The sequence below is a fragment of the Clinocottus analis genome, unplaced genomic scaffold (assembly GCF_023055335.1).
Source record: "Clinocottus analis isolate CAN_PGR_092001 unplaced genomic scaffold, fCliAna1.0.p SCAF_3, whole genome shotgun sequence".
Taxonomy (NCBI): Eukaryota; Metazoa; Chordata; class Actinopteri; order Perciformes; family Cottidae; genus Clinocottus; species Clinocottus analis.
In genome coordinates this window covers 6,503,435-6,528,685 of record NW_027176042.1, presented here as the reverse complement: position 1 = coordinate 6,528,685, position 25,251 = coordinate 6,503,435, and the positions used below count along the sequence as shown (strand labels likewise).

The following is a 25,251-nucleotide window of genomic DNA, read 5'->3' as shown; positions in this document are numbered from 1 at the left end:
AAAGCAAGTTAAAGTAAAGAAAAGCCTAAAACGTTAGCCGCCCCGAAAAAACAACTTTTCTTTGAAGACAGCACAACCAAGTACCATGTTTCCATTACAAGACTCACTAGCACCTGCTGGGGCAAACAGGAAGACATGGCTCTTAACATGTTGTGTAGGAAGCCATGAGGAGCGAAAGACTTTACAAAGACTATTGTAACCTATGGAAAATTATCAGCACTGAGGACGTGGTCCATATTTTTTGTTTGCACAAGGAAACTGGTTGAGCCTGTCATCGGTGCTGCTGTTCATCGTCAGATTAGAAACAAACCACGGCAGCGTGTGGCTCGTGTTGTTTTCACATTGTGAGCCTGTGTGTGTTCTGAGGACATCTACTGTTGCGGGAACTACCACGGAAGTCGTTTTGAGTGCTAGGTGTTCATATTTGTAGTGGACACATTTTGTCACAGAGACGGTGTCACTAAAGTGCAAGATGTAGACACGAAACTCTGTTGTTGACATCCGAATGAAAGCAGGGTTTGAATGTGGTTGTGGTCCGAATAACGGGGCTGAAAGTATGGGGGTTACAAAACAGGGAAGAGTCCATTGACCCCCACCACTTACGCCCAATTGCCCGCTCTTTCTTTATGCTGTTCAATTCTTCCACGAGGTAAAACCTTTCCTGCTGAAGTGAAGAGAGCTTAGTGTTTTGACAGTGTTTTTATAGTTAGGAAATACCTCAATGGCCCAGAATTGATGGTAAATTCGATCTCCTATCAATTCAATGATTTTCTATCATTGAATTGATAGTTCATTGGTCATGGTCAGAATGTTTGTAAAACCTAAATACATAGTTTTGTACTGTGAGCTAACAGAAAGGTTTACAATCAATGCATTTGAAGTCACAAAAATAAGCATCTTAAACTCTTTATTGTAGTTTGTGTTGTGTTTTAGCTGTGTTGGGCCGTGGGTCAGAGGTTTAGCTGCTGCTAGATGTACCCAGTCACTTTGTGTATTTGTCATACGTCTTTTTATATGTTCATACTTTAGGTGTGTATGTCATGCTCAAGATAGGAATCAGGTAGCGGGCGGTGGTCATCTGTCAAGACACTGGGATCGGTCGGACGTCGCCGTATCTTGATTGAGGCCTAAAAATAACAGGAGCGAATGCAGAGTCTTGCTGTAATTGAACCCCAGCCTTCACAACACACACCTCTTAGCCTTTTACAGTAATGAACACAAGTCCGTGTCAGTAAGACCCCACGATACCGATCTCTGCAGCACACAGACACAGAGAAAAAGAGGCAAACGCAAACACGAGTCAAGAAAGAAAGAAGAAAAGAAAAAGAGGGGGAATAACTAACCGGTAGGGCTGTCGGTGCTCGTGTAACCCACTGGATGGGAGAGAGTATTGATTAGCTGCTTTCCTGCTGTTTTCTGCCTCATTATCAAATGACTCATACGACTGTCTTTGGTGGAGCTGCACAAAAAGATCCTTCACAGCTGCACGCTCTGTGTCGTGAAGGCAGTGGACAAGGGACTTTTTACACATTGGTTTCTCTGATATATATGCTGTATGTTGTGTACATGGTGTATAAAAAAGAAGCACGTTTTCCCAAAATGTCTGTTGTGTCAGAAAAGTATAAAAGATCATGTTAACGCATGTCCTATCTGGAGTAGTGATTGCACATCTGCTTTCTCTCTCTCTCTCTGTATGTCTATTTCTTCTCCCAGAGTCGAGGGCCCCCCAGCACCATGAACAAGATGAAGAACTTTAAGAGGCGTTTCTCCCTTTCTGTTCCTCGCACCGAGACCATCGAGGAGAACGAGTTCACGGAGCAGATAAACCAGCTCAACATATGCCACACTCAGGGTAAGAAGCGCCCATTTCCTCACTTGTTGCCCCCTTTCCTCTCTTGATAGCTTTCAGGAGGCATTTCATCTAGACATTTACAATTGTGTTGCTGTTGAGCTAGCCAAATCTCTCTACTTTGTGCAGGTGTCATGTTGTTACTCCACTCTTATCTGAGGGATTTCAGACACGCTGGCAACAGTTGGCCGACAAAACCATTTTATAACCAATAAACCAGGTTAATTAAGCGTGTTCAAAGTCCTGGAGCCTGAGCCCCTCCAGTTCATTGTGTCTTTTTGTGTGCAAATGAACAGCTTGTGTCTAATAATAGAGCTCAAACTGCAATCTCACTCTGGTTTTTAATTCCAAATACAAAAGCCTTTACTTCCTCCCCGTGTCTGTAGCAAACCGTCACAGATTAGCCGGATGTGGGGAGGGGGGGGGGGGGTTGTTGAGGGGTCCGGCTATACAACTGGTACCACCGCCGAAGCTTAGCCATGGGAGGATCAGCCGGCTTCAAAGGGGAAGGAGGCTTGTGGTGTGTGTGTGTGTGTGTGTGTGTGTGTGAGTGAGAGTGTGAGTGTGGAGGATGAACGTGTTAACCCCCCTCCTCAAAGTGCTGTTTCTAGCTGTTTGCTTTAGGGATGGCAAATAAGCTCATGGGTTTATTTATATATCTATATTCATGTTCATCTTTAATGCAATAAAGTCTAAGAGGAGAGAAGGGGGTCGTGCCGGATGCAAGATCAATCTCGGTGTGTTGAAATTGCCTCAAGTCACGTGCACGGGCGTAAGACTGTACACATGATGTACTGTGATCAAGCGGTCTCATCAGACCTGATCCCGTACCGAGAAAAAAGCAGCTGGATGTGTAGTCGCTGCCCCCGCCCGATAACATCTGTCTGCATCACTGTCTGCTCCTGAAGGTCAGTGAAGAGGTAACCAGATGGAAAGAAAGAAAAGAGAGACTGAGTGAACAACTGAGTGAAGAAGAAGAAAAAGGACACACGGAGAGAGCAGATGCCTACTCTCTTTTCCAGTTCCCCTCTCTTTTCTATCGTTCTCCCCCCACGTGAGGGATTCTATCGTGCTCCCTCAGCGTGATGTGCAGCACACGCTGGTTCGACATCACCTGACAGGAACACGCTGTAATCTCGGGACGGTGTGATGGTAATGCAGTGTATGTCAAAGGCGTCGTTTGCTGGCAGTCATCAAAAAGCATTGCCCCGCAAGGATGCAATGCCTGAGGAAGTCAGGTGCCGTAGTATGAAGAGCAACATCTGTGAAAAGGATGATGCTGGAGTGCATGGATGGGTCAAAGAAACCCAGTACTCTCACCCAGGAGGCCACTGTTCAAATCCCACGTGAGACCAAAAGTTAACGGGTGGTTTTCTTCAATGTTACGTTTTCGTCACCGTTGCGAGAAAGAGAACTATGGATTTTGAGCTTATGAACAATTCGTTAAAATCAGCCGAAGGAAGACGTCTCTCGTTGACCGCCTCCCTTACCGTGGAGAAATGAAAAGTTTTAACAAAAAAGCACATCTGATATGTAAATTCTTAGTTGGGACGACCCAGTTTAACCAAAAGCAGACTTTGCTTTGATAGGTTTTCAGTCTTGAAAGCCTCTTTTCATGGTAACTATGGAAGGAACAAACTTTTTACATAATTAAATGTGGCTCATGCTATCAGATTATTGGATTCTCTCAAATCATTTAGTATTTAAAAACAAACTGACAGAGAAAGGAAATTAGCCTCAGATCAGTGAGCTCAATGAAGTGATTAGCATCCCCCTGAGGCTGCACAGATACACACATAAGATTTGGCAACACCTGAACACAAAAATACTGAACAAAAACATATTCATACAAACACAGGTATGCTCTTCAGAGCTTCAAAAGTATGCATGTGTATTATCTGTGATATAGTCAGTGTAATAAGTGGTATCCAGAATTTACTGCTTGAGTGTCTACTGAAATTTCACATTAGGCAGAATCCCCTTGTTTACTTTCCATCTATTAGCCCATTAATAGCTGTTTTGCCGAGCTCCCATGCTAACGCGAGAGCATCCACGTAGGCCCCAGCGACGCGTCATCGATCCGATGTGTTCCTGCGGAGAATGAGCCCAAGACCCAAATCTTGAAGCCAGTTGATTTAATAATGGATTTAAATATGCCAAACTAAGACCGGAGTGTTTTTATTCCTATTTAAACATGAACAAATCGTATTTTATCTTTATGTCCACCCCACATGCATCTTAGGTTTCAAAAGAAGAAAAACATAAACCACTGAAAGCAAAGATATATTATGTGAGAACTATAAGAATATGTATTTTAAATGCTGTTGGTGACACACCCAGTGAATAGCTAAGTACTAGGTCTCAGCATGAAACTTGATGTGATAACTGACATTTAGACTATTAGTTTTTTGCATTTTGTTGACATATTGGAGTTAAGTTTTTTATAGAGAGGAACTTACTTTAACGGCTATAAAACGGCTATAAAAAAAAATCAAATTGCACCATGTTTTTAGTAATAAAATGGTGTGTGGACTAACCCATCTGTAAAAACTTCCAGAATATAGATATGAATTAAAGTTTAAAGTTTGGTGGCTGTGCGAGCTACTGAAGTGGAGATATCTGAGAGAAAAACTAATTTGGATGAAACATATCAAACCCTGTTGCAAACAGTTGCACAAAGTCACAGAGCCTTTATTGCCAAGCAGGTGAGCTTTTCTTATCTCGGTCATGTTGACTGGCTGTTGTCCAAAGCACACTGCTGTTGGCTTCTACAGGAAAAGCACCATGAGCCACCATTCCCATCAATCTACCTTATCTAACCTGCTTGACCACATACTAGTTTGAGCTTCAGCTGAAGGAACTGCAGTTTGTTTATTTCTTGGTTTTCTTTATAAATTTGTCAAACGAGTCGGCCTTTTTTACACGCCTGGTTCCTTCTTCTCAAAGCTCTTCGACCCTTTCTTGAAAGGGTGTTTTTCGTTAGATGCCTGAAATAAAGTCTGTGGTAAACATGAGCTTAAGACATCATCACGCTGAACACTAGTTTGCCTTTCCAGTCTTGCTGCGTATACCCGTTCGCATGCGACCCCGTGGTGTGGTTCATTGGCTTCTTACTCATTGCGATTTCATTCGCTCTTGAAATCATAAAGGGGAGTTTTGTCTTGCTAAATAAAAACATCCAAGCATCATAAACTAATAATCCCAAATCCGATGGAAAAATAAAATTTCCTGTGTGTCAAGGTTAATGCGATGCTTTTTTCTGGGGTTGGCATACAACAATACATCATCCCTGCAGCACTATATACCCATCAACCTCTGCTGCTCTGTGTATTTAGTGCTGATTAGCGCAGAATATTACGGCATGTTTTTTTTCCGGAATGGCGTACATATTTCTAAACTTTCGCACGAAGAATAAAGGTATTAACCAATCAAAGTTCAGAGGAACAGGCCATAGTCTGTATGTAAGAAGTAGTCATCGTAACACCCATTGGTATGTGGACTGTTGTCGTTTTAAAGCCTAAAGCTCTGCAATTTAGTCCTCACCATCTTTGATTATGACTGTCGCCATGTTGCTTTTTTTGCTAAATTTGAGGTAATTTGCTAAATGAACATCATGCTGTATTATTGACTTGACACTAGCATTTGAAACCTTAAAACTCATGTTGACTGAGGTTATAAATCAAGAGAGGAATCGGATCATTGTCTCATAGACTTCTATCTGCTTGGTTACAAATATATTTCTGCAACAACAACACAAAGGCTCTGTAGTCCGAACCAAGACAGCAAGCTCTTTTTAGGTGAGTATTTCACGTTTTTGTGTTGTATATTACCCACGCCCCCGTTGTGTAAAGGCCTCCACCCTTTTCAAAACAAAAAGTGTTCTCTCCCGTAGCCTTGGGAATAATTCTGCCATTACTTGTGAGTTTATACCCCCTACACGCTTCCATCATTATCCCTTTCCTCTCTCCTCTGTCCTGCTGGCTGCATCTGCAGTTTCAGATGGAAACGCAACAAAATAATCATGCAGTGTACCATATTTGGATTGTGTTGTCCCGAAGATGTCTGACAGGCATCCATCCGTATCTCTCAGCAATCAGGCACGGTGTGCACACGTTTGTGTGCTCATGTCGGCGTCGCCTTCACTGACTCTAATTAGCATCGAGAGATCAAAGGATTGCTGTAGCTGTGATATTCAAATGACTGGCAAACCGGTTGTCATTTCATCCCCCCAGCCCATTTAGACTGTCAATCAATCTGACAAAGACGTAGTATTGTCGTTGATACGGAAGCAGTTTTATGAGATGTGCGTGAGTTTAATTGATACAACTGTTAAATTTCCTCGAGTATGAGAGAGTAGGTCATGCAGGTTATATAAATGTTTGAATGTATACAGTACATATCAACCTGTGTGCTGAGGAGAAGGATTTCAGGAGGCATATGAGACTTCCTCCTTAACATAAAGAGCTGCTTTCTATGTTAGCCCGTATCATCCCCATGGAAACAAGGGGTTAAAGCGCTTCGTGCCTCGCCCTTGTAGGGAACGGCACACACACACACGGCCAGAAGACGCCCGATAAAATGAAGACATCTGTCCAGTTCACAACCCACACTTGCCACACCGGCGAGGCTGGCAGACGCTCGCTATTGAAACAGCAGATCAAACGGCAGCTGAAACCTCGTAGCGTTCAAAAGACACCGAACGGGCATCAAACGTACATACAACGTTGCGCGAGAGGATCAAAAGGCCATTCTTCCCACCACGGTGGCTGGGTGGCTGTCACACTGCAGTGCTAGCGTGCTCCGAGTACATCGCTTCAGCGGCCTTATCTCCTCTGTCGTCTTGATGATGTTCGTCTCTGAAAACAAGAGGCTTGGAATCCATTTCAACAATTGGTTATCTGAAGCAGAATTTTGGGGACGCAAACACATGCAGCCAACGTTCACAGCTCTCAATTGTCTCAAGTTGCATTTTTTTAGAGAAGGGGCATGCAACGAAGGCTAACCCCCTTAATGCAGAAGTGTACATCTTACTTATTTAAAAATGGTGATACTATTGCACAGACCACCCATCAAGTCACAAGGTCCCACTGCAATTTTTTTAAAATCTATAATATTTGTTTTCTGGCTAAGAGTCAGATGAAATTGGAGCCTATGGCTGGTTACCTTAGCTTATTTTAGCTTAAAGACCGGAAACAGCTGGCTCTTTGCAAAGGTAACACTAACCAGCACCTTTTAAGGTCACTGATTCACATGTTACGTCAAATGAAATATAGAAAGAAACAGATAAAAAAAGAGGGGATTGTATTGAAAAATGTGGTCGACATTATTCACTTTATCACTAATGGGATTTCAGGGTCAGATGTACTGCTTTGAAGCAGCTTGGGTTTGATGACATAACATTTTGCTGCATTTCTATTAAAGCATCATAAGGGTGGTCGCCCATCCTAAAACCATCACTGTGTGGGGTTACTAAACTTGTCGGGGCCTTAGTTCTTCTATTAAATGTAAAGTAAGCACATTAAGCACACTCATATAGCCAGAATGGAATGACCCTTTGTTTCATAACCGGATTTCTCCACCACCACAATGGTTCAACGGTGAGATTGGCTGTCAAAGGAAGCTCCTTAAACCTTAGATTTGAGGTCACTCCTAAATAATAAATCAATTTTTTGCCTTCGCATGTAACCAGTTCTTAACGCAGCTAAATAATCTGTTTATTTCCAGAGACTTGCAGAATGTACATCATTGATCAATGAAGCTGTTCTCAAAGCTGGCAGAGGCCTGACACACCATAGTTTTTCTGTCCTGTGTGAATCCATCTGTACATCTGCAACACACGTGCTTATCTCTCTCCTCCGTCAGGCCTGACTCCCGACAGGCTGGGTCCACCATCTCATGATGCCAGTCCCTTAAGTCCTGAACCATTGACACCGGGCGCCCAGTCTCCGTCACACCTCCACTTCCACGACAAGGCCCAGCACAGACGTTTCTCCATGGAGGTAGGTAGCAGAGGCTCAAAGGGGCCGCTGTAGGTTAATATGGCGGCTGAGGGGTTAACAGCCGAAGTCATCAGTTTGGTTTCCCGTCATGCTGTAGTCACATGCTGCCACAGTGATTCAGGATTCATGTGTTGCCCATCAAACACTAATTGCAAACTGTCAAGGTTGTAGTGCACATCAGAAGCATTCAAAATCAGTGGTGCGTGCAGTTCGTTCTCTGGTTGAAACTCTTCCCCAGGAGCCATTCCTCTATTTCCACCTCTGCCAGCTCAATTGGGATGAGTCACCTCGGACGATTTTATCCCTCCCCAAAGCAGCAGACCTTTTCTTTATTGGAAATTTGTGAGAGCTTACACTTCCACCTTTTCAGAAAAAGTCCCTGTGGAGCGAGTGTGATTCAGTCGGAGTCTGTCTCAGGCTCCACAGCAGAGGGAAGTGATGCCAGAGGGCAGTGAGTGCTCAGGAGGGAGTCATGACAGACAGAAAGGAAGTTACAACAGGAAGGGAGGATCTTCGACCATTTGAATGGCTTCCATCAACAAGCATCAGAAACATACATCATATTACTCGAAGCAAAGGGTTTACTCGTTGGAACTAATGGTGAATTTCATGATTGCCAGGCTGAGTAAAGAATCTCTTGAGCTGGTGTATAATGTACTGTTCTTAGCTGGCCCTTTTGCTAATCGATCAGGATGACCGTTCCAGTGGACAGTTCAACCTCCTTTGGAAAGTAGCTACAGAGCAAAGTTGATTTATTAATGCATTAATGTTTACAAGCCCAGACATGCCTTATCAGTGTAGTGGAAGAGCACCTCATTAATTAATGATGTCTTAGCATTTAAAGGCCTTGCACACCCACACAGGTGATATCATTTTTGCCCGGTTAACCTCTTCTTACGACTAAGTAGGTGAGAACAGACTCCGACATGCAGTTGTCAGCATTGCTCCGCTCACCTTCAACCTAAGCAAAGGTCCAATTAATCAATCGACAGACAACAACTGTTGGGGTATTCCTGGCCTTTATTAGTGCACTCTTGATGGCTTATCCAATAAGAATGTCATGGCACTTTGGCACTTTATAGAAAGCCATCGCGTTTGCGGTTATAGGAAGGGATGAGATGGTCCAAACCCTTCCACAGACCAAAATCTGCACATGGGCTGTCGGAAACCATTGTCGTATGAAGAGAGTTGTATACAGCATTGGAGGTAGCAATCAGTTCAGTTCCTATGAAAAGTGCATAAAGCCGAATGCATTTGTCTTCTAAGTATAACATCCCCTTCTGGCGATCTTGCGCACAGAGCATGCCCGTAGAGCAAGCCCATTCGTGTTTCCTTCTAACCCCCGCCTCCCAGCCCTCAGTCCAACCTCGTTCTCAGGTTCATTCACAGGAAAAAGAGGAATTAAATAACTGGATGAAGTGTATTTTACAACTTTAAGGATCTAATAATTTAAATAAGGGCTATTCAAGTTATGGTACCAGGAAAGACGATTTACCCCAAAAAATAAATGATCCGCTCATTTACAGATTTCTTTGCCAATCCCGGACCTCCATATAAGTCTTTGGGAAGAAGTGTATTTGGACCCAATGGTATTTCGTGACAAAACCGGAAGTTCTGACAAGTCCGCCCAAATTGGACCGTTCACATATTGAGAAAAGTATCTTCTTCCTTCACTACATATGACAATTGTCCTCCTTTCTTCTACGTTTTGTAACTTTTTTGGGGGGGTATACTCTTAAGTCATGTGTGGCATTAATGAAGACATTATTTACAATTAAAACACATTCAATAAAGTTTGCCCATTTTGAATGTGGTCCCATGTACACAAAAGGGTACTCATGATAACAGAAGGTCAGCTTCAGCTCGCTCGCGGTCATATGTCACACGTTCTCAATGTTTGTACTCAAAGATTCATAGTCTGGAGTTGTCGGCTGAACTCCTCCCCTACCATCCTACAGGACGTCAGTAAACGCATGTCTCTGCCCGTGGACATCCGCCTGCCTCCGGAGTTTCTCAAGAAGCTGCAGCTGGAGAGTGAGAACCCACCGATCTGCAAACCGATCAGCCGAATGTCTCGGCGTGCTTCCCTGGTAAGTGCTTTACATCGCTACGTATTTGTGTATCCATCATATGAAATCATATACAAATAACCTCAGGCCCATGGCATGTTGACGGTGGTCATATTTCATCTCATATTTACCTCCGTAAGGCTGGTTTGTTTATCAAATCTTACTGAAAGTAAATCTTGTTGCAGCAACCGTGCTTGCCTTCTTGTTTGTATTTAACAATCTGTTTGATAGATTACTCTTGAACCAGTGAATATCCCGGCTCATATTACAGAGCAAATTTCCTCTTCGCAAATTACGAGTCTTCTTATCTTGCCTTCCTGCTATTATTATATGTTTTTCCTTTCTGCATTAATATTGTAATGAGCCATCAATCAGATTGATGAAGTAGAGGAGGATTTGCTCAATAATCTAATGAAAATACGGATTGATCTGCCTCTTCTCTCCATGTCTCTAGTCCGACATAGGCTTTGGGAAACTGGAGACGTATGTGAAGCTCGGCAAACTGGGTGAGGTACGTCTCTACCGATCACTCACACATTCACCTGTGAACACGCGGTTGATGCCGATGGTAACTTTAAGCTCAAGGCCCTTTCTTCAGGCACGGCTACGGCCTCTCTGGCGCATAATGCCAACCGTATAACGAAGACTTTGTCATACCTATGAGGCTCGTTGTGAGTCGAGCGCCTGACGGGAGACAAGAGTGTTAAAATGGTTTGGGTTTGTTCACATACCAAAACAAGACTAACGACCGTACAGCCATGTGTCTTGCGTTAGTTGGGATGCAACATGAACACAAACGCTGCATTAAAACCGTGTGCTTTAACATGCTGTGCACAAAATAATCGATCCTTCAAGGGCTTGAAGGCTGCACGAAACACCCGTGCACCTAAAAACCCACAGGATTTATCTGAGAACAGCTGTTGCCTCAAGGAGGGAGGAAGGATTAGTGACAGAAGCTGTGTGCCTTAGTCCCAGTCACAAGGCTCAGCAGCAGATAACAGCGGCGGCGAAGGGAAAAATAGAGAGAAAAGAGTTGCTTTTGTAGTCACTAGTTGTCACAAATGCTTTAAAAGGGGAAACCATGATTTTTACACGGAATACCAAAAAAAAGTACCTCGTTTACTATTATTCGCTTTTTCAATATCCGGAAGGTTTTGCTTTTTTTTTTTGCAGTTTTGCAACACCGACAGAGGAACTGCCAGCAGTTCTAAACTAGGATAAATACAGGATCGTTAGGAGCTGTGATAAATCAATAATCCGAAATAATCAGACCCAGAGGAAATAAATAAGCATTGAATGAATGGATTCAAGCCCAAATCCAAGCCGGTTGGAGAAGCTTGCATTATGTAATGTTTTGAGGCTACTCGTGTGCTGTAGCGGTCAAAACTTCAAACCTCATTCTGTCAGCTGGAATTAAATCATCCGTTGGGATTTATGCTTAGGGATTCAAGTAAAATGAACTTGATTATTCTGTGACTATTAACAAAAAAACATACAGAGCTCCTGGTATTTGAGTAACAACTTGTTAGAATATAGCATTCTCAGAATGTCACCTGTGTGTGGGTGTGTGTGTGTGTGTTTGTGTGTGTTCATAGGGGACGTATGCCACAGTGTTCAAAGGGCGAAGCAAGCTAACCGAGAACCTGGTGGCGTTAAAGGAGATTCGGCTGGAGCACGAGGAGGGAGCACCTTGCACCGCTATCAGAGAGGGTACACACACATTAACAAACACACTCTTACACACACAATATAATACATAGCATACATATATCATGCAGCCATTAATCAATCAGATTGTGGCACCTTTATTCCAAAGGTTTATTTAACATAAAGTGTATTTCATTTTATTCAGCCTGTATCGTGGTGCATATTAAAAGCGAGTATTGCCCATGCAATCGTTCATTATAATGTACACGGTGAAAGATTTTACCTTTTTTAAAAATGAATTTACTTGTTAAGATATGTATTACATTAAACATATTGATCCAAAATCCATAACTTTTTTTTTTTTTTTAACACTAGAAAAAAAGTGATTTAGAGTGTGCTGCTGATGGACCCTTTTGTCCCACAATGCAATGCATGAAATGGAAGAATTAATCAGCTGGGAACATTTAGAAGTAATTGTAGACGGTGGTGCAACAGCTCTCAGTGGACCTTTAGAATACAACAGCGAACTATTCAATGTTTTGGAAAATTATTAAGTTGTATAGGCAGTTACAATCACAGTTTAATGGACTTCCAGCAGCGCAAGCGTTGTATAATTTTCTCTTAGTATAACAATGTAAAGGGAAACTTATTGTTATTAGTGTTATAAGCCAGCATTATGGAAAGAACCCCACAGAGAAATAAAACCTTTTTCTGGACCTTTTGTTTGGTCTCGTCTGTTTGTTTAGTCTAATAATTTCTTGCTCAAGGAGAAGTGTTATTCCTAAACATCACAAACACATTGTCGAAATCAGCAAGATATTCAGCCATGACATTGAAAACACAACAATTCCAATTTATAAAAACGGTTGTACCCATTAGTCATCCATGATGAGAAATACAGAAGTTGCTGCTAAGTGTCATGATTGATTGGTTATAAAACTGCAACAGAACATGTCTGCAGTAGGTTGAAGTTCAAGCCCAGAGACAATAACTTCTAAACGCATCTACGGGACTTCCCAACAACGCAGCAGAGTTTAGACTAAACCACAGGCACAGTTTGACATGCAACAACTCATCGCTCCTTCTTCTGTCCATCCAGTGTCCCTACTGAAGAACCTGAAACACGCCAACATCGTCACGCTGCATGACATCATCCACACTGATCGCTGCCTCACTCTGGTGTTCGAGTATCTTGTGAGTACATCGGCAGCTCAGCGCGCGGGTGTTTGGAAAAGGCGTCGACAACACAGAAATGGACTATGGGTAGATTTTGAGCGTGGACACTGTGGCTGTTGTCTTCCAGGATAGTGACCTGAAGCAGTACTTGGACAACTGCGGGAATCTCATGAGCATGCATAATGTCAAGGTGAGCCATATGCATAATTCAGGTGTCAACCACTACTAGTACTGACTATATACCAGAGAGATGAACTAGTTTACATCTCGGCAAACATATCAACCCAACACTTCCTAATACCTAAGGGACAGAACAGGTTGTTTGCCGATGACTCTTAAAAAACGATGTACAGGACCAAATTTATCTAGTTTTGTGAAGCAATCACAGTTTTAAACGAAAGAACTCGGTTGAGTTTACAAAAGAACGTGGTTTGGGTTAAAATATGTATGTTAGATATTTCATGCCACGGCTACATAATAACGTTTTAAAGTAAGCTTTGGTTTCACACTGGATGGGAAGAGCAGTCTGCTGGGTAAAAGTCCTGTGTTTCTTTGACCCATCCTTATACTTCAACCTTCACTTTCTGCGGACACTGTCACTCTTTATACTACGGCATTTAACGTCCTCCTTTGCTCCTGTCATATTTACGACTGTGACAGCAAACATAATGTGTCTGAATAAGCTGTGTGCAGAGATGACGTACACAGTTGTTTTTAGGGTGAAGAGAGGCACATCTGATTCAGTTTGTTATTTAAAAAGGATTTGTTGTGTTTTAGATGGATAGATAGATCTGTGTGTGAATTTGTATATTTTTCAATTACATATTTCATTGTAATCATAAAGATGTTTTTTGATTTTTGTCGGCAGATCTTCATGTTCCAGCTGCTGCGTGGTCTGGCCTACTGTCACAAGAGGAAAATCCTCCACAGAGATCTAAAGCCTCAAAACCTGCTCATCAACGACAAGGGCGAGCTCAAACTGGCCGATTTTGGTAAGACAAATGCACATCCGCATGCAACACACATGAACATCAATAAATGCAAAGGTGGTTGCTCACACTGAGACACTCGGCAATGAGATAGCAGGTGTCATGCAACAATTGCTTTTCAATTATTTTTTGCTGCCACTCGCCAATCTTCCATCCCCACTACTTTAGCACTCTTACTTCCTGTTTCCTAGCAACTGTGACCCTCTCTGAGTTTTCTCAATTTTGAGCTGGAAGTGGGGAGAAAAACCCACTGACATTCCTTAACTAGTTAACTGATCGTGTTGACGAAACACAGCATTTGAGCTGATAGAGGGACTCGACCCCCAAACATGCGGGGCGACTGTTATATTCGCTGTTACCGACCACACCTCGTGGGTGTTATCATGCTGCGTTACCGTTTGACCCCACTTGATGAGAGACATGGAGAAACACACTACTAGTCATTGTGAGGGAATTTTGCTACAAGGACAACGGTGACGGAGTAACAATGGATGTTTGCGGGAAAAGCTGGCTTACGCTAATTTTACGAAAGCCACTCTGCTGTTACTGACGTCTCGCCATAAAAGGTGCTCCGGTAAGATTTGGCCACGCACTTCAAAGAAAGAGGGGGCAGCATTTCACCTTCATCACTAAGTCAATGTAATGAAGGTTTGCAGTCATCCGTTATTAAAAAGAAGAAGAAGAAGAAAAAGCTTCTGCGAACCAACAGCAGGCCAAGAATAAGTCAGATTTCACCAAACTGCAGAAAATGTGTGGCATCTTCCTGTTTAGTGATTTATTTTGCCACTAATCAGCTCACTAATCAGCAGGATCTATGCACTTTTTGATAGTTTGTGTAGACTAAATCCGAAGAAGCAAGAACAATATTTTGGTTTCCCCACTACCGGAAGACCACTTAGCCGCGAGGAGAGCATGCAGCAGCCCGAGGACCTTCAGTCGGTGGGGTCAGCCCACGGTGTTGGGGGGCATGATCCTATTAGACTCCCCTGACTCCCACAACTTCTGCAAACCTTCTGTTGCAGCCTTTACACAAGCTTGTTCTGCTTTGACTCCTGGTACTAGGGTGCTGGTGGTATGCTAGTTGCTACAGAAGCTGCGTCTACTACTATGTTATATCCCGGTGGTGGGGAATGACACACCAATACTAGTTACTTTAATATAGCACTGAGGACGGACAAGACACAACAGTGACTCGCTGTCATCTCTCGAGGTACAAGTGGTATCACTAGACAGGACGGGCCGGGACTAGCTTTGTAGGCATATCCATTTCAATAGCTATCTCTGCAACACAATGCATTAATGTCTATGCCATTGCACTGTCACCTCCTCCCATGCAGCTGACAATTTTCATTTTTGAATGTTTTAAACTAAAGTTCCAATCCTAACCAAGTTGTGTTGTCCAGGTCTGGCGAGGGCCAAATCTGTCCCCACCAAGACCTACTCTAATGAGGTGGTGACTCTATGGTATCGACCCCCTGACGTGTTGTTGGGCTCGACAGAATACTCCACACCCATAGACATGTGGTGAGTAGAGCAATATGGTGTTTAATCATTAGAATTTTAACATGGACTTGCTTACCAACACAGTGTGATTATAACTGAGGCCTTGTGGATGAATATTTATTGGTTAACATCAGGTATCCAACTCTGTAAAATGGAAAGCATCATTTTGAGATTATTACCAAACATATAAGCAGCAGGAAACCCAGGTAGTTGGACTTACAAAGTTAGAACGTATAATATACTGTTCAATGCAATGTAACAGCAAATTGTGCAAAAATAAAGGTATTGACTTAGTAAGAATATTAACCGTTGTTTTGCAAATGTAAAAATCATGTACAATTGTGTAATTTCCTACTCAAAGCGGTTGCTGCCACACCATTTTTTATCTATCTATCCCTGAGCGTGTTATTGAGCAACATTAAAGTCAGGAGGGAGGAAACAGTCTTGCCATCTTTGATGTTACATGGTTTACTTTAATGGAAAAGAGTTTTCTTGTTAGAGCGTATATATTTTTTGAAGTCTGCAGAGTTTATAATTTTAAGATTGAAAAATCTCAAAATCTTATTTTTTCTTGCAGACATGTAAATATGTAGCTAATTGTTTGCGACGTAATGGCTAGATCATGTTTTTGTATTGTGTTGGCCAACCGTGTCATATTGCTGTTTTTGTGCATACATATTAATTTGCAGGTTAAGAACCAATATCTAAAAATCCATGTGTGCAGAAGTTTGACATCTCTGACTACCCTACTTGTAGGTATCCTCTCATATGACCTGAGGAAAAACAGGGTTGAGTTTTACTTTGTAAATCAGATGAATATCTAACAACTTGAGGATTGTCTGGGACTATAATGAATCATTCATGCAAATCTCACAGGTTTTTATCAGGGAGGTGAGTCACTAGTCACTTGTCGTACAATAGAGCGTATCTCATTTGCCACTGAGCGAAAACCCACACAGCTCTGGCGAGCCAGAGAATTAAATGTCCAACTCCAGCATCACGACGGCCCTTTATGAGCCCACCGAGCTACATGTCCTCTTATCAGACCACAGGGTGCCCCTTCAACACGCCGTCCCGCATGGAACAAAAGGCTGCAGTGTGCCCACTCGTGCCACACATGTTTGCACATGTGATCAGCGTTCTTTGAAGTGTGTGTGCGTGTGTGTGAGTGTGTGTCTGTGTGTGTTTGTTTGTTGAGCACGGCCCTCACCTAGAGTTCTTTGCTGGAGGGCTCTTGTCGTTTGCTCCTCGTCCCTGCGTGTTCATCTCCTCCCTCCTTTTCCAGGGGCGTGGGCTGCATCCAGTTCGAGATGGCCACGGGTCGTCCGATGTTTCCTGGCGCCACAGTGAAGGAGGAGCTACATTTAGTTTTTAGGCTTATGGGTAAGATTGCAGCTTTGTATTGTGTGCCCTTCTCCGCACATATAATGATGTATTGTGTATGTTATTTTCTTAGTTTTAACTGTACATAGTCCCTTTTAAATCTCTCTCTCTCTCTCTCTCTCTCTCTCTCTCTCTCTAGATCTCTATAGATATATATATATATCTATAGAGATATATATATATATATATATATATATATATATATATCTATATATATATATATAGATATATATATATATATATATATATAGATATATATATATATATCTATATATATATATATAGATATATATATATATATATATATAGATATATATATATATAGATATATATATATATATATATATATATATATAGATATATATATATATAGATATATATATATATATATATATATATATATATAGAGATATATATATATATATATATATATATATATATATATATATATATATATATATATATATATAGAGATATATATATATATATATATAGAGATATATATATATATATATATATATATATATATATATATATATAGAGATATATATATATATATATATAGAGATATATATATATATATATATATAGAGATATATATATATATATAGAGATATATATATATATATAGAGATATATATAGAGATATATATATAGAGATATATATATATATATAGAGATATATATATATATATATAGATATATATATATATATATATATATATATAGATATATATATATATATATATATATATATATATATATATATAGAGATATATATATATATAGAGATATATATATATAGAGATATATATATATATAGAGAGATATATATATATATATATATATATATATATATATATATATATATATATATATATATATATATATATATATATATATATATATATATATATATATATATATATATATCTCTATATATATATATATATATATATCTCTATATATATATATATATCTCTATATATATATATATCTCTATATATAGATATATATATATATATATAGAGATATATATATAGATATATATAGAGAGATATATATCTCTATATATAGATATATATATATATATATATATAGATATATATATAGATATATAGATATATATATATAGAGAGAGAGAGAGAGAGAGAGAGAGAGAGAGAGAGAGAGAGAGATATATATATATAGCAGCACATTATGATGGTACAGATGAGCCTAAAATGTATATACGTTAGAACAAGTGGTATAAATGACAGTCTCCTGACAATTGAATATTGCTTTGTCTTTCAGGCACTCCTACAGATGACACCTGGCCTGGTATTAGTAATAATGAGGAGTTCAGGTCTTACCTCTTTCCTCAATACAGACCTCAAGCTCTCATCAACCATGTGCCCAGGTAACACGAACCGGTTTTATACCGTGGTCTGGGTGAATACTTGATTCTGATTGGCTGCAGGGTGTCCATTAATTCCTGATAAAGGACACTGTTAGAAAAATTGTTACTTGACATCGGTTGTAAAATCTCCTCATCCTCCCCCACTCCTCATCTTCTTGGTGGGAAATCTGTTGGTACACTAGAGTCTGTCAAACCATCGCTGTAGTAGCCCTCTCACACATGGTATAAGTCAGCACCACAAACAACAAGGAGAGATGCAGCTGCAAAGATTGAAGTCCAATTTTCAGCAAAATGTCTAATGCCATTCGGTTTTGCAAGGCCGTGACACTCGTCTTGTCCAATTGATCCATCTACTGCATCACGGGTGTAATTGATGAACCTCTGTTAGTTATAGGAGATGTAATTTATCCAATCAACAATAAATACTGATTCAAGTCCTGCTGAAACTTGATTTCGAGTTTTGTACTCGTCGGACACTCCTCTAGGGACCCCGATTGCATCTATGTAAACAGATGGGATGAAGCTGCCATGTGGTGAGCTCACTGACCTTTTAATTCTATGGTTGTCTGCTTCCTGGAGGCAAAGCAGGGAGGAACTGCCCATGGGTAATTCATAGAAAGGCATCACCAGCTGTATAAGTAAGTGCCGCTCCACTGCTTAGGAAGTTTGGACAGAAGTCTCTTACCTCCACAGAACCACCAGGTGTCAGCTCTGGGCGTACTTTGCTTTTTGAACCTCGGTTCTTCGTAACCATCAGTTGTTTGCGTGGTGTTGTACGTCACATCACATTACATCAGAGTCCCCTCCGGAATTCCTTTAAAACAAATCTGATTTGCACCATAGAGTGAAAAATAGGGTGGTATTGGGTCAGCATTGTACTGGGAAGGTGGCAACAAATAGTGTAAGACGGCACAACTCTTGTTACTCGGCAGTTCAGTTACAGAACAGTTGCAGTACATATTTGAAGCCTGCATTGTATGGTGAGAGACGGAGTGGAAAAGTTCCCTGCCTCCGTCTAGATAGGGCACAATCTGCACAATCTGATAAGTTTATTTTGTCAGCAGAGTACCACTCAAGCCACACATTTCCATCAGTAAACCCGGCCTCTAGTGTTAGAGCCTCTTTGAATGTAGTTACATTGAGATAAGTTTGTTCCTTTTGTGGAGCATTTGTTTGCATGTATTTTAAGATTTCATCATCTAAGTGTTGAACTTCAAAAGTAAATTGGTCATGTGGCTTTTGTGCAGCCTTCTTTGCATCCTCATCAGCTTTATGGTTTCCTATTGAAACGGCATCAGCACCTGTTGTGTGTGTGCTGTGCACTTACAAACCGTTACTTTTCTACGTAACTACACTGCACCTAGTAGTTGTAAATCATTATTCATACGTAATAGGTTTGTTTGTATATGTCACCATGCCTCTGTTTTTTCCACAGTAGAGCGAATGCACGTATGCAGGAATATGCAGAGTTACTATCTGTGTCGATATTAACAATCCAATCTTTTCCTAATTTGCATGCTTCTGTTAAAGCTATCAGTTCCGCAGCTTGTGCGGAAAAATGTGATGGTAACGGTTCCATATTTGAACATGGTCATATCTGCTTTTTTGAATAGAGTGTCTGTTAGATCAGGTCTTGGTAATACACAACTCTCAGTTTCAGCAGTACTTCATCAGCTGTTGGCCATAGTGTGGGTGGATTAACTGTTGTGCGTCTATCCGTAGTCAAATGAGGTTGTGAAAGCAACACTGCCATGCAGGAAAGGTGTCTTGCAGGTGGCATGTGAGTGATCTTGTTTTGCAGGAGTCGGACTGCCACTGCATGTGTACTTCTGAATACCACTATTGGTGCAGACAAAGTTTGCACAGACAACAAGGCTGCATGCAAACAGGTGGGCATTGGTCTGGCAACAGAATCTAATTGTGAGGACTATAAAGCTACGGGTCTCTGTTTCCCCCCATGTTCCTGTGTTAAAACAGATGTCACAGCCCCCCCCCTCCCCTACGATCCACTGTGTAAAAGAATTTTCCTAATTTGGCAATCCCAGTGCTGATGAGCTTGTTAGCATGTTTTTGAATACCACAAAAGCTTTGGCAGCTTCTGAAGTCTGACTTAAATTATCATGTGCCGCCGTAGATCATAGATCAGTTTAGTTAAAGATTTTGCCAACTTGCCGTAATTAGGGACACAACTTTTGCAGAAATTGGTCATTCCCAAAAATCCCCTCTCTCCTTCAGTCAAACCAGGCCTCTCAATACACTAAACTACTCTCCTGCGGGTGTAGGGCACAGGGCTTTCTGCGAGAGTCTTTGATGACCTCGTGCACGGTTTCAGGAAGGAACTCTGGAGAAAAGATGCAAGTGACGCCTACTAAATAGTTTCGTTGAAATGATTCTTTATACGCTGTAACTCGTAGATATCCCACTAAATGTTGTTGCGTGTCATCCACATAATCTTGAAAGAGGGAGTATAAAGGCTGTTAAAGCACAACCTGAACCTGCTGGATTGGAGATGGATGTTTCAGCCAGAAGACCATGTGACTTGCTTACCTCAGTAACGGCGCTCCCATGGTTATTTTAACAAAAACTAGTCTTTTCCTTTAACCAAATGAAGCAGATTGGTTGTCAAAACTCACAAAACTATTGTGTTAGGTTTAAGATTTAAATTAGGCTACTGAGTGGGAAACACACAAAAGATTTGGAGTAACTTTTCAGAAGACATCATACGGTTGTGTGAGAACACTTTGTGTGCTTTGTTTGGTGGTACTTCTTTTGAATTTTGTTCTGTTTTCATTTGGTGACCTGTAGACAAATTTCTACTCTGGTGGATAATTAAGTCGTATTCTAAAGAGCTGAAAGAACTGTGAGGCTTTTTGTTGCTCCAATTATCTTCATCAGGAAAGTGATGTTGCTTATAATTATGTTGGGAGGGAATTTGCGGCATTTACTTTCCTTATCCGTATCCGCGTGTAATCGTTCCCTAAAAAAAATGATAACCCTGTGCTTTGTCTCCATCAGGTTGGACACAGAGGGGATTGACCTACTGTCTGCTTTGCTGCTGGTATGAGACGAGAGCCCAATGACCTTCACTGCCCCGGATACAGCACTGAACAGGGATTTCAGAGATGGTCTAATCAGCCGCTTTTGTATTGTGATTGCAGTATGACCCCAGAAGGAGAATCTCCTCTGAAGACGCTCTACGACACGCCTACTTCCTGAGTCTGGGGAATAACATACACAATTTGGCTGAAAGTAAGAGAGAGAGAGAGAGACACACACACACACACACACACACACACACACACACACACACACACACACACACACACACACACACACACACACACACACACACACACACACACACACACACACACACACACACACACACACACACACACACACAGAGAGTGAACAAATTTTGAATGCATCTTGGGTATATTTGAAGTCCAAAAGCTTTTGGCAATTCTGGCTGTGAACATCGAACTTTCCTTTTACTGTAACTGTGCTACTTTTGCATTTCAGCTGTTGCCTTTCTGAAAGCCATATTGAACTATGTTTTGTTTGGTCAATTTGCACATTTTGGCCAAAACATTGCTGGCACAGAAAAAAGGGAAATAAAGGTCTGACAGAACAAAAAGCTCTGGGTCATAGTAGGTATACAATGATTTCAATCTATTTTCTCTCTGCAAGGGGTTCCCTGTTATAACACAGGTGAGTCTAAAAATGAATACAGAGGGCAATGTACAAATACAGTATAAAGACAATTTTTTTCCGCAAGTTTTGTTAAAACTCTGCTCTTTATTATTCAACGGCGGTATAGTGGGACATACGGCTTGCAAACGCTATGATAGTAACAAATAAGTAAAAAGGGGTTGACAGAAAATACTTACTTGCTGCACAATGTTCCCCGTACTAACCCTGCCGCCACCACTCTATGCAATTCATTTTTCACTAAATATATACAATGGTAATTACAGCTACAATGCCTAAAATAACCACAATAGAGCATGTAGCATGTAGTTTGGCAAAAACAGAGACGACAAACTAACAATCTGAGCAGGACAGCTTGAACAACAAATGAAGAGTTGGCAGAACCAAACAAAGGCAAATCAATGCAAAACACAATAAAGACCAAACTGCAACTAAAAGCAGGGCAAAAAAGGAAAGAACGAGAGGCAGTCTTATAAGGCAACATCAATTAAAGCAAGACAAAGGTCTTGGCTGACTTCTCACAACTAGTGAAACAGCTAGGAGTATCTCCAATGGCAATCTCCATGCTCGATAGTTCCACATACAACACTTTTTTGGGTGTAATTTAAGAGCAGAGCTACAACATGTTTATCTGAGTTGGAGGAGAGACATGTGAACAACCTCCTCCGGACCAGGGGATGCCACAAACAATTTGATTTTTGGTGATTTTACATAATTGGTAGAAACAGGTTTGGACAAGCTCTTTTATGTATTGTTTTCTGTCCCCTCTTTGTTTTAGCCGCTTCAGTGTTTTCCCTCAGAGAGCTTCAGCTCCAGAAGGACCCAGGCCACCGCAGCTCAGTGTTTCAGCCTCTAGGTAAGGTTGCTGTCAGGCGCTTTCACAACATGTTTTTCCTTATATTCTCATCGTCGGTAGTTTCGTATTACACTTAAAAAGCTTGACTAATTAGACGTCTTGAGTCTAATGATGATTATGGGATACTTGCTTTGTAAGTGTGCTGAATTGCCTGAAATCTAACCGATCTAAACGGAGCTCTGTTTTGTTCTGGACCACAACTTCTGACACGTTAACGTGTCTGCAGATGTACTTTGCTAATTAGCAACGCTCTGCAAGAAGCTGGCATGCTGTTTACTGTGACACAATACCACAGAAAAAAGTCTCAGAGGAACTGAAAACAAAATTAAAACAAACAAGGAGTTGTCTCAATGCAGATTACTGTCATCTACTTTATAAATCTAGCTATGGCTTTATTCTCACCTGGTTAGGCTCAAATAAATCGTTCAGATCAAACCGATCAAGATTACGTGTGGGAAAGGTATTTTAAGATAAAAGCGTGAGTCACTGTTTCCCAGAAAAAAAATATACTGTATCATCTGTTTCAATTGGTGCCTGTTATCACTGAGTACTCATCATTTTAAACAAGTGTTTTAAGCTAAAATTTGCCACTCTGCAGGTCGAGGAAAGAACCGAAGGCAAAGCATCTTCTAGAGGTCCCAGGGGAGGATCGGAGCTGCGCAGAGACGGGAAGCTGCCTTTTCAGACCATGGCACAAAGTCCAACACAGCTCAGCACATTTGCAAGCATGCTCACCTGCATGTACACTCATGTGTACGCACTCATTTCCAAGGCAGCTGACCATGGAGATACACGTGGTTTCTGGAAATATACTTGCACTGCATTTGACTGAGCTGGGATACACTCTCTCCCTCCACACACACACACACACACAGCCTACAGTACACATTTGCACAATCGGTGACACTGAACACGCTGCCATTACTTAGTTGCACACACCAGAAATGAATTCATCTTGCTGACACACGCATACATTTCGGCATACATATCTCAACCATTAGGCGCTAAATAAAGGAGCTCTGCATACATATATCCAGGGATCTAGCCATTTAAGGTAGCTACCACATCTGGAACCATTGTCCAATCTCAGTTGTACAGGTGGATGGGTGGTGGTGCAAGTGGACGTCAGTTCAGTTAAAAGTAAAGACTAACATCTTGTTTCCAAAATTTGCTAAATGTTTGTCTCACTACAGTTTAGCCTTGTTTCTACACAACCCAGTCGTCAGAGAAAGATGTTGGCACTGTACGTTTTTGCAAACCAGCGGATACGTTGAACATTGACATTTGGACCAAGAATGCATTTCATAAATGTGTTTCATATCGGCCTCATTTCATTCGTGCAGAAACACACAATGTCAAGTGGTTCGCGTTCTATAATGATTGTTTAGGTTCAAGCAACACAACTACTAGCTTAAGGATAAAAAAAAAAAATCACGGTTAAAAATAACATTGTAATGACATAACGTAATTATGTAACAACAACAAAGTAACGCAACGACGTAAAGTTATGTAATATAATAACGTAACTTAACAACTAATGTAACGTAAAGGAAATAATAACCGCCCTGAGTGGATACATAACAAGTGTATACTTTTGGTTTCAAACAGGACATAAACAGTGTTCTCCTCAATAAAAGTACTGTGATTGTTATGTAACAATAACATAACAAAATAAGGTGATAACCTTAACACAACTACTGTAAATAAGTAAACAACCTCCCTTAGCAAAATTTCTAACATAACTTTGCTTGTTATTCTAGCTTCATATACTCTGACTTAATGCAAAAAAATATCTGTGGTTTGCAAACACATGCACATTAACGTTTTTTTTTCCTGGCAAATGGGCTGTTCCACCAAAAGATAGCTTACACGCTCTAATTTGGGTTTAGCATCCAGTGGCCTTTCCGAATTGTAACATTTCAAAAGTAGCTATCATAGCCATAAAAATTAAGACCAGAAACCAAAGAGAAGGTTTCTATTACTCATTTGATATATATTTTTTATAGTACACCATTAAATGCATTTATGTCAAGTTTATTGAAAGTCCGAGGATTCAAAGCTTTATCAGAATTGCAAGGGGTGAAATTCTGAAAGAGAAATGCTGGAGATTTAATTTACTATCTTGGCTCACAAGAAGTCAAATTTAAATGTATGGAATCTAAAAATAAAGTTTATAAATGGCCCTAAAGTTACAATCAGGTACAGAAGGAACATGCTTTAGTAGCTAAGGCATTGCACCCTAACAGGCTTTTACTTAATAACAAATATTTTGCTAGCTATAAATGAGCTAACAGGATAACTAAGCAGCAAAATGTTACCATGAGGCTGTGTGCTCCTGAAATGGTGAATAGCATGAACTTCATACAGTACGTTAGCTAATGCTGACGATGGTTAGCAACCAGCATATGCCAGCTAGCTAAGAAGTTAGCATAATTTAAACAATTTATATTTGATCAGATATGACAGCCGTGGCTGTGTTATGTCACCCGGAAGTCTTGACATTGTATACAAGCGCTACAAACACTGAAGTAGGAGTACACTGTTCATTTACATAACACACATTGAACCTACCATGAACTCTGACTTCATTGATATAAAACGTTGTAAAATGGATTCATGTTGACAGACTCGCCTTGCTACAGCGCCCCTGTGTTTCAACTCAGTGTGGGG

The 25,251-nt window shown here is 40.7% G+C and overlaps 1 protein-coding gene across 1 annotated transcript in view; it reads left to right on the top strand.

Annotated features, from left to right (window-relative positions):
* cdk18 (cyclin dependent kinase 18) overlaps positions 1 to 23,444 on the top strand; it is a 40,380-nt gene extending 16,936 nt beyond the window's left edge. Inside the window, exons 2-16 of the mRNA XM_068593858.1 lie at positions 1,714 to 1,852; positions 7,712 to 7,848; positions 9,807 to 9,938; positions 10,372 to 10,428; positions 11,513 to 11,627; positions 12,664 to 12,758; positions 12,868 to 12,930; positions 13,609 to 13,732; positions 15,133 to 15,253; positions 16,518 to 16,615; positions 17,909 to 18,014; positions 21,030 to 21,072; positions 21,173 to 21,263; positions 22,504 to 22,581; positions 23,180 to 23,444. Coding sequence (XP_068449959.1) covers positions 1,735 to 1,852; positions 7,712 to 7,848; positions 9,807 to 9,938; positions 10,372 to 10,428; positions 11,513 to 11,627; positions 12,664 to 12,758; positions 12,868 to 12,930; positions 13,609 to 13,732; positions 15,133 to 15,253; positions 16,518 to 16,615; positions 17,909 to 18,014; positions 21,030 to 21,072; positions 21,173 to 21,263; positions 22,504 to 22,581; positions 23,180 to 23,214 — 1,413 coding nt within the window. The 5' untranslated portion in view covers positions 1,714 to 1,734 and the 3' untranslated portion in view covers positions 23,215 to 23,444. The remainder of the gene's footprint in view (positions 1 to 1,713; positions 1,853 to 7,711; positions 7,849 to 9,806; positions 9,939 to 10,371; positions 10,429 to 11,512; positions 11,628 to 12,663; positions 12,759 to 12,867; positions 12,931 to 13,608; positions 13,733 to 15,132; positions 15,254 to 16,517; positions 16,616 to 17,908; positions 18,015 to 21,029; positions 21,073 to 21,172; positions 21,264 to 22,503; positions 22,582 to 23,179) is intronic.
* The last annotated feature ends 1,807 nt before the right edge of the window (positions 23,445 to 25,251 follow it).